The sequence below is a fragment of the Aedes aegypti genome, chromosome 1 (assembly GCF_002204515.2).
Source record: "Aedes aegypti strain LVP_AGWG chromosome 1, AaegL5.0 Primary Assembly, whole genome shotgun sequence".
Lineage (NCBI taxonomy): Eukaryota > Metazoa > Arthropoda > Insecta > Diptera > Culicidae > Aedes > Aedes aegypti.
In genome coordinates, this window is record NC_035107.1 from 63,538,750 (window position 1) to 63,549,283 (window position 10,534).

Sequence of the window (10,534 nt, forward strand, 5' to 3'; positions counted from 1 at the left end):
AATCCAGGTTGAATTCTTGGAGAAATTCCTTGAGAAATAGTTACTAAATGTACGCCTTTATACATTTCCGGAGTAATATCTGAACATACCTGAAATGATTTTTGATGAAATTCTTAGAGAAGATAAAAAAACACATACACAACACGAGCAGTAATACTTGAAGTAATGTAACGAGGAATTCTTAAGAAAATAGTGTTAGATCTTAAATAAATATGTGCTCTGATGGTATGGAGAATCAAACTTTTATCTCATGGCTCCTATAAGGTTTCGTTTTGTTTTCTTGATTCCTGTTCGGTCTTTTTTTTTACCTCTATTTGATTCCCTTTAGGTCTCATTTTTTCAGACTAAAGGTCTATAATTTTCTATTTTTAAGGTCCTCAATAGCTACCAACCATGTAAAGACGAAATACTTTCTTCGTCTTAAAGTAATGACTGACACTATTTGCGTCTAAACCCCTGAATAGAGTAATTTTCAATTTCCAGCCTAAGATTCCATAGGGTTAACATTTTTCTTTGTTTCACTGTGCACAAAATATTTGTTAAAGTTTGTCCTACCCATGGCTCAGAACGTGGACGCGCCTCTGCGTAAGATGTTATGCAAGTGAGCTGTTTTGGGGGTCCTTAATAAACGTGGTGTTAACTCCATGAGGGATATGATTATCTTTCATATTATGAGGGATACCATGAACTAGAATTTGTTACAGGAATTTCTTGAGCACTCCAATGCTTCTACCTCCAATAATTTCCTAAGGAATTACTTTGATTTTTTTTTCCAAGATCTATTGGATTTTGGAAAAAAATCCCCTGAACGATTTTTTTCAAAAACTGTGGCATAAACTCTTATAAACTCTTAATATTTTTTAGAAAATCTTTTACAAGAGTATCAACTGGATAATTAGTTTGAAGGGTGTGTTGATTAGTGGATCCTCAAGATATTTTTCCACTAATCGTTTTTTCATGCACAGTTGCTCCCATGAATTACTCAAAAAGTTTCTCATATGATTCATCATTGGGGACTAAAAGATTTGTTTTGCTTGGAAATTCTCCAGTCTTTTATCCTGTAGTTCATCTAAAAATGTCTCAATGATATTCTCTTCAAAATCTCCATGTAATCTTCAAAAGGTTATTTAAAGTTGCACACTTAAAAACACTACCCTCGTCGGGCGTGAGAATTTGTCAAATCGCATAAGTCCAAGTTTATTTTTAGATAATTCTCGTAATTTGACATGAAAAAATCTTCCAAATATGGTATTAAATACGTTTATAAGAAATGCATTTGGAAATGTTCAAAAAAATTTTGACATTACATAATTTTAAGGCCTGCATTCAAGCTTGACACTACTTATAAATAACAACTAATATGGTGAACAAGAATATGAGATATTGAAATTTTCCAGATATTTGCTAAGATATTTCAGATTATGTTTTGTCCGATGTATTTCAAGCATTTCCTTCAGAAAATTGTATGGGATATAATCCAGATATTCGATTGTTTCTTCTTTCAATTTGCTTAGCATGTTATTCAGATAATAAATCTTTGAGCAGTTAAGCGAAATATTTTTAAGTTAATTTTAATGAAAACCGACAGTTATCTAGGAAATCTTCTAAAACTTTCTCATAAAACCCATGATTTTTTTCAGAAATTCTTATTTGTCAACAATGAATTCATTACTTTAATAAGATTCTCCAAATGTTTAGACTTTTTTTAATTGCCTCATGGGTTATTATTTCATAAAATCTCCTAAAACTTTTCATAAATTTGCTTGTTATTTCTCTGGAGACATGCCTGGGAAGAAAAACGGGGAAAATGGCTGAAAAAAATCTTTGAAGACTACATTGGAAAATATTTGAAAGAATAACTGCAGGAATTTCTAAAGGAATCTTAGGATGAATATCTGGATTCATTCCTGAATGATACATTTATCTCCTAATCCCTGTTAGGGTTCGTTTCGTTTGCTGGATTCCTGCTTGGTCTTTTTCAAATTATATTTAAAGAGGTTTGACCTACAAAGTCAATCGCCTGTAATTATGGCATTGTGATTAATTTTTTGGCAAGTATTGTATGTCAGCCTCATTAAGGTTTTCTTTCAAATATTAAAATATTTATTATTTGGAATCCGAAACCGTCTGCTTATTTTTTTCAAAATTAAAAAAAAAAACCTCTAGTTCTACTGTTGTTATGAACTATATTATCACTTCAACTGTAATGCATAATGTTGTTTATATTATTTATTTCCTCTTATATAGATAACTCCGACGGAAGTTCCGGCATATTGGATCAGACCCTCTAAAAATATAAAAGACGATTTGTTCCACAAAGTCAGTGATATTAATTATGGACGACAAATTAAACGGTTCAACGATTCAATTTCGGAAGGACCTACACGGGCTGATTTTCTCAAGCTACTTCAAGAGTTGAAACAAGAGGGATCAAATGCTGCTGTCCTGCGAAAGTTTTGTGACCATCATGGGTTTATGTGTAATCAATGCGAAGAAAATCATGTACCTGATAACATATTCTTAAATCAGAACATCCTCATTCAAGGAATATTTAAACCACATTACGAGGGTGCAAGCTTGGAGGAATTGAGGGAAATCGGAAGGAGAATAGTATTCAGCATCAGCCCATCGGAAATTGAATCTGTTGAGAAATTAACACGTGACCAAAGTTTCAACCCGTTCTGGCATTATGTACGAATCGGTCGAGTGACTGCGTCTATCATGAAAGAGTTTGTAAATGCTTCTATCGAATCTCCTCCTCCAAAACTTTCCTTATTAAAAAAAATATGTCATCCGTACTTGTGCAACTTCGACACGCCTGCGCTTTCCTACGGTCGCAGCAATGAGACTAAAGGAAAAGAATACGTAAAAAATGTATACAAGGATCATATTAATGTAGAATTCCTAGAATGTGGCATATTCCTGAACAGCGAAAAACCGTTTGTAGCAGCATCGCCAGACATGATTGTAACATGTGACTGCTGCGGACGAATAACTGTTGAAATCAAGTGTCCGTTTAGGCTAAGAAAAAGTGATTTAAATAAGCAGCTTTCCTTAATGGAACTAGCTGGTACAAGAGACCCGTTTATAAAAGTAGAAGGTGATGCATTCGTACTAGTTAGATCGCATAGTTACTACTATCAGTTACAAACGCAAATATTTGTAACAAATTCTGATTTCGGTTTGTTTGTTGTGTGGAGTAGAAACGAGCAAGTTCACATCATTGTACAAAAGGATGTTTCAGTTTGGTTGCGATGTATGTTAAAATGTGAACAATATTTTCGTAGAATCATTTGTCCAGAGCTTCTTGGAAACTACTACTCCAATTCCATTTCATTGTTACATTGGAGAACGCGTTAACTTGTCCATCTTGACTCAAGCATGTAATAAAACACATTTTATTTCAATAAATAATTCATTTTATTGAAAGGTCCTCTTATAACAAACTTACAACTATACAAGCATTTTAATCAGGAATAATACTAGGATTAAAATTATATAACATAGCACAAACCCTGGCAATTAAATCTATTACGTTACGGCCGTTTTCGAATCGAGAGAGTGATGTTACACTCACTACTTGAGACATAACTAAATACTTGGCCTTCAAAACACCAATGCACCTTTCCACGTGGATGCGCACGCTCGTTATTTGTCTGTCCCTTTCGATGTCTGATGGATGAAACTGCGTTTTATCTCTTAAAAAAGTTGGAATATTGAGTGAAGCCCCTTTGCCTTGAACCAAGTCTTTGATATCAAATCCTTTATCAGCTAACACTACGTCTCCTGCTTCCAAAATATCTAGAAACCCACAATCTTTCACAATCATTTTGTCAGAGCATCTGCCTCCATATCCGGGAGAAATAAAACAAATATTCCCATCCGGACAAACAGCGATGAGAAATTTTGTGGTTTCAGATTTTTTATAATTGCTGTAGTGTGAGGCTGCTGCTTTCAGATCTTCGGGTGTCTCCGAACGGATCTCAAAGCAGTCAATGACAAAAATTCTCTTATCTCCAAACTTCTCCTTGACCCTTTTCGGAGTGTGTTTTAAAAGAATGTCTTTAGATGGCACCTCTATGGCGTAACTGAGACATGTGTCCATTATTTGCAGCGTACGGTGAAAATATTTTGAAATAGTATTCAAGCACACGTTATAGTCATATGCAAGAGTTTGGAACTGAGGGTTTAACCGTAGTTTTGTCAGTGTCATAACAAACATTTGTTCTATGGAGAAGTTACAGAACGGTGAATCTAAATGTGGTTTGAGATATTCATACAGTTTCTTTACAGTAGAAACATTTGATATGCCAGTATAATACAGGCATTTCTCATTGGTTACTGAGATGAATTCAAACCCACGTTCACAAAAATAAGCCTTGTTCTCAATGATATTGATCTTTGTCTGAAGCCGTTGTAGTTCGCGCCTATACTGATCTATCATCTTATTCGATGTGCTTGGGTCGCAAGAGGCTTCCGTCATTGTAGAAACATTCTTCATCTTGGGCTTGTCATCCTTATAATCGTACAACATTAAGGGAGTTACATTTGGACGCGAAAATGATCTTACTTTAACATCATTCTGTGGCTCACCACGCTCTGGTGATCTTGAGCATGTATCCTCTTTCCGGTTGCACTCACGGGAGGACTCAATGATGTTTGTTGGCGCAGTCGATTCTTGGGACAAAGGCAACTTCGATGAATTTTCGCTCCGTGAATCTTCAATCTCGGAATTTTTCCTGGAATCTAACAATTTCGTGTTAGTTCTAAATATACATGTTAATAGCTTTTTTTAATTGATCTTAAATTAAACAGAAATTATGGCTAGCGAAGTGAAGTTCAGTAGTGAGTAGAGTATGTCTCTTCAAGAAGTGGTATGTGACAAAATGTTTCTTGGTGTCCATAGAAGATAGCTAGAATAATTTTGCCGAAAAGTGGTCAGGATTTTGAGTAATCAAGATGGAGTTTTTGCAAAAATAAATAAGTAATATTCACCGTCAATGTAAATGCTTGAGGGTCAAAAGATTTTTATATTCATTTTCAGACATATCCTACACAAGTTCTTAAAAAATTCTTTTGTGGATTTCTCGATCAAAACTAAAGGAATTTTTCCAATGTCATTTCCAGATGGATAGACATTTTCTCTATGGATTTCTCCTGTAATTCTTACAGGTATCCTTACAAAAACTTCTTTGACGATTTAACGGTTGAAGGAATTCTTTCAGAATCCTTCAGGAGAATAAAGCTACTATCACAGGGCTGGTAGCAGTGAGACAGCAAAATAATAGTGACTTTTTGTTGCAAATAGTAACTTTTCAGTGACCAGGTCGAAAAAAGTGACCAAGTCACTAAAAAGTGACTCACTACCAGCCCTGCTATCAGTAATTCCCACAAGGATTATTATAAAAAAAATCCCAAGATTTTTTGCAGGGACTTTTCGAATAATTATTATTGTGATTTCTTTAATTGTTAGTCCAGGAAAATTTTATAATTAAAAATATCAAAAATACCTTTAAAAAATTCTTCAGGAGAGAGCCCACACAGCTTTGTTCCAGGCTTTATGGTAAGGTTTTTTTTTCTACAAAATATTCCTCAAGAATTAGTAGCTGATTTTTGCATGAATTGAAATTTGTTTGCAAGAAGAATTACTGGAAAAAATGACCTAGAAATACCTTGATGAACATCTGGAAAAATCTCTAGAGTTTTCTAGATTTTTTTGGAGATATCAATGATCCCCGGATTGATAGAAAAAATCTAGGATGATTTTTTTTTTGAGATTTTATTTATGAAATCTCTGAAACAAAAAACCGTGGAGGAATTGCTGGAGTAATTTCTGGAGATAACATGAGAGAAATTACTGCTTTAATTCTTGAAGGATCCTGAACAAAAAACATTGAGAAATCAGTAAAAGAATTGATGGATGAAAACATGAAGGAAACTAGAAAAAAATCCTGATCTGATGTTGTATGACATCCTGGAGAAAATCATGAAAAAATTCGAGAGAGTTAAGCTACAGCGTGGTAAGTGGGTAAATGGGGTATCATGTGGATTTTAGTGAATATTTAAACTTATCTTCCAAAACTTAGCGTAAACTTTTAAGGCCATTCATAAACTTACGACAGGAGGAATATACATGCAATTATGCAATCATTATTGCATAATAGAGCAAAAGATTATAAAGCTGTCAACATACACTGCGTAGTGTAGGTAAAGGCGTGTAGTTTCAATATTTTCGGTGTAAAAAAGCGGCGTATATATTTTTAATACCGCGTATAAGTTTAAACTGATAAACCCAATTTTAAAATTTATTCGATGTGAATTTTAAAATAGCTAAACTAAAACTTAATCAGTTTTAAACCACATGGGACAAATGAAATATGTCTTATTATAAATGGAATTTGTGTTTTTTCTTCAAGTAACCATCAGTAAGCAAGTTTTGCAATTATCACAAATTAACAGAACGTACTGAATATTCAAAAAACAATTTATAATTTACATACATTACGATATTTCTGTATCTACTTCGAACAGTGCATTCAAAGGAAGACTTGGATGGGGAAGTTTCAATCTAAGGAAATTCAGGGAAACATTGTGGAATGCATGTGCAAAGCTAACTGCAAATATAAAAAATGGGGGTTTGGCTTAGCCACTCAATAAATACTTAATCAACGGATTTCGTTCCAAAAAGTTATTGCTCTCGTGGATTTTTCCTATTTCACATCCAACTTCATCAAGAAAAAAAAAATACTAAACAAATTTCAAAACAGAAACGTAAACGCTGTCTCATGGTAAAAGAAATAAATTTTGAAGATGTAATTATCATGTTGTCGATTTATTCGAACAATAATGACCTAACAAAAGAAAATTGAATCAGCAAGAATTAAAATTTTATCGTTTCAATTTCATCATTTTGTTTGTGTTAATTTGTCATTTAAAATGACATTATTTTTACATGCTGCATTAGTGGGGCAAGTGAAACTGGAAGATACGTTTTTCAAAATATTTTCGTTATTATTTCCTGGAGTTTCGCATAAAAATCAAATAAGGGGTAGCGCTTAGATTTAGTTTTAGACATTCTTAAATATTTACCCAACTTTATTCTTTTTGAATTTAAGTATTTTGGATGTCGAGAACCTTAACTTTACGATTTTCCATACCCACTTGCCCCAAGGTACCTTATGCAGATTAATGTTTTTCTCTAAGTAAAAATGCTGAAGTTAGAGTGGTTAAATATTTGGCGCAAATTGCATATCATTCGGCGCGAATTTGATGCCAACAATGGATTCTATAACATTCCCCCGAAAACCGTTCCCTAGAATCTCATTTCCCAGAATGTACCATTCCCCTGAATTTCATTCCCCAGAACAAACCATTCCCCAGAAAACCAATCCCCAGAATGAACCATTCCCAAGAACACTATAAACCTATTTCAAAGTTTAAAAAAAAAATCTAGTTTAAAATATGTATTTGAACCCCCATACCCCCAAAAGTCGTTTTCAAATACAACAAAGCCTTTCTTAGTAGGTATTATGTTATGCATCTCCGAGCTGATTAGCTATATTATTGAAATTCAACAATAAATAAGTATTCATTACTTTTCTGCACATTTAAATGATACACCCTTCTTTACGTCAAATCTAAAAAATGTACAAATGACTTGTTTAATTCTGCATAACATATTGTGTACTTTCGATCTTGTCATATTGACGGCCATATTGGCTTTATACCAACTCATTTTATGTCGAATAGGTTTATGTCATATAGGCTCTTCATCGATATATTTTGCCTATATCATTTATGAGAATTTACTTTTTTTTTAATTTTATTAACGACCCTTTAATTTAATAAAGAATCATTCGGTCAAATTCATTAACTTAAATTATAATTTACTGAAAGAAGGGTGTATCATTATAATATGCAAAATAATCATGAGTAAAAGAAAAATAAAAAAGTATAAACATGCAGCTTTCTGGGGAATGGTACATTCCGGGGAATGGAATTCTGGGGAATTGTACATTCTGGGAAATAGAATTCTGGGGAACGGAATTCTGGGGAATGTTTTAGAACCGAAAAATGTTTCATACTTCCCGTAGCAACCCTGCTTTTACTGAATAGTTCTATGGAAATTTTCATAAAAAAGGATAGAATCCAAGCTTGGTTATGAAGGTACCTCAATTGATTTCGCAATAGAATTCGTTCCAAAAGGGTCAATTAGCAAAAGCAAATAAAAAAGATCTTGACTCAAAATTCCATTGATATTGGTTTAAGTTCATCATAATGATGCTTTTATTCAGCTACTCTCGCTAAAAAACCGTTTGGGGGATGATGTAAAATGTAGAATGAATAGTTACAGCCACGGTGCTCCCCTGACCGTTATTATCAGGAAAAATCTTAAATCTGTGGTCACCAACTGTTTTCTATAGCTATGCTGGTCGTCTGGGCAAAATTTCAAAAAAAAAATGAAACATTAAAACTAATATTTTTTAAGCGATTTTACCTGGTGCTAAACTTTTCAAACGAGAGGTAATTAAAAAAAAATCAAATTTTGTGATAAAAATAGGGGATATTTGTAGTTTTCTGCCAAAATTTCATGTCGATGGCTCATAGGGAAACAAAATTACAGCATGTCAAGGTTGAGCATTTTGTATGAGAATTGGCTGTATTCTATGTTATGTTATTTTAAACTTTCATCTTCGCTATTGGGCAACTAATAGTAAGCAATTTCAAAAAGTTGAGTAGATCAAGAACAATTTGTACAATGGTCACATTATAATGGGTCGCCTAGTCACGATTATTAGTCACTTTCTTCCACATGCAATTCAAATGGAAATGACTTTTAATAGTGGGTGACCCATAATAGTTGACCACTGTACCGTTTAACTAAATTGTTCACGTGGGGTATTTGGATATCAAACTAAATATTAATTAGAACTTTACCTCTGTTTGATCGCTCTGGTGAACAGCTACTCGAATAAGAATAATATGCTTTCGGTACAGGAGTAATACTGACATTCCTTCCGCTCTTACGGGAGGACACTGTTGAACTGGATGATGGTGAACGAGATGATTTGGTTTCACTAGCAGGGGACAAACTGGCGTCACTTCCACTTCTACGGGACGCTATCGAAGCGATTGATGGGGAACGGGACGTGGTATTATTATGTTCTGAACTTGTGCTTCTTCCTGGACTCCGATTAGCGTTCCTTACAGGACTTGAACTGGCGCTCCTTTTCGTTCCCCGGGAAGAGACTGTTGATGCGATTGATGTTGACGAAGATGGTGACGCACGGGATAATATTCGGGAGGATTTGCCACTCTGTGACGATGAGGACGAGCTCGATTTCAATGAGTCTGTGGAATCTAAAAACATACTTTATGATTGTGTATAAATATAAAATAATAATAATACATTACCGCTTCGAGTGATACTGCATGTTTCCGGAACATCGATAGTTTTCTGATTCACCGGTGATGATCGTGGCGAGAATCTAGACGGCCTCAGCAAACATAGTGATGGCACCCAATCTGCATCATGCGTATCCGTGAGTCGCGCTGGTTTTCCTGCGCAAACATAATATTAATAACGCACGAACTAATTATTTTATCTTCACTTACCGCTTCGGAAATGCTGGCTGCAAATTCGTTTGCCATTAGGAGAAAACTTGTCTCCGTAACCGAGAGCACTTACCCAGGCTTCGCATCTTTCTTCAGCTAACTTTTTCAAACATTTTCCGACTGTGGGAAAACGGAAGAATCGAATACCGGGAGATTTAACAGTGGATTTGCACTTCCACACACAGCACTTCCACGGCATTTTAATTATTTATAGGAATATCGCTCCGAGAATTCTAGAAATCGTCTAAGTACAAAACGTAAACAACAGGACCACTACCTGTCAAAATGAAGGCGTGACGTCACAGTGCAGTGGAGTATAGCTATCATTCCATGCTGAGCAGAAGTGAGATTGTAGTGGTAGTGAACATCGAAAAAGTTCACTACTACAATCACACTTCATGCTGGGATGACAGCTGGGATATGCACAAGCAGCATAAAATCCATCTAACAGCCCATACATAATTTTGTCTAACGTTAGGCTAACGTTAGTCTAAATTTAGTCTAACTGATCGTTTCGAACTTGCAGCATATCTAACAAAACTGTGTCAGATCTGTCTAATTTTAGACTAAATTTAGCCTAACGTTAGAAAAAAATTTAGGCTAACAATCTAACGAATTAGACTAAATTTAGACTATAGTTAGCCTAACCTGCCGTACTGGGTAGGCACGGTACGCATCACACCATAAATTAGGGGTCACCTGTGAGGTGGACTTTTACCACCGGAACAGGCAATCCGTAGTGTTAATTCTTAGCCAGTTGAAACAACCGCTACCGACACTACGCGGCTATCTAGGCTGCTCGGGAAAAGGAGGTTAATATTGATGATTAACTCCTGACGTGCCCAAGCAGCCATTTTCTCTGCGCAGTTGTCATTCTGCAGAGAGGTGCTGACGGGCAAAGGATAAAAGGAGTGGATTT

The 10,534-nt window shown here is 34.9% G+C and overlaps 1 protein-coding gene across 2 annotated transcripts; it reads right to left on the minus strand.

Moving 5' to 3' along the window:
• Nucleotides 1-3,401: 3,401 nt before the first annotated feature.
• Nucleotides 3,402-10,271, minus strand: LOC110674125. Of its 2 annotated transcripts, none has more exons than XM_021837853.1 (4): nt 9,616-10,271; nt 9,415-9,561; nt 8,938-9,351; nt 3,402-4,746 (listed from the first exon to the last, which is right to left on the minus strand). In XM_021837853.1, exons 1-4 carry the CDS (start codon nt 9,812-9,814, stop codon nt 3,467-3,469), a joined length of 2,040 nt encoding a protein of 679 aa, XP_021693545.1. In that variant the 5' UTR covers nt 9,815-10,271; the 3' UTR covers nt 3,402-3,466. The 2 variants fall into 2 exon arrangements, with proteins under 2 accessions (XP_021693545.1, XP_021693541.1); XM_021837849.1 differs by having other exon boundaries at nt 8,938-9,360.
• Nucleotides 10,272-10,534: the final 263 nt, after the last annotated feature.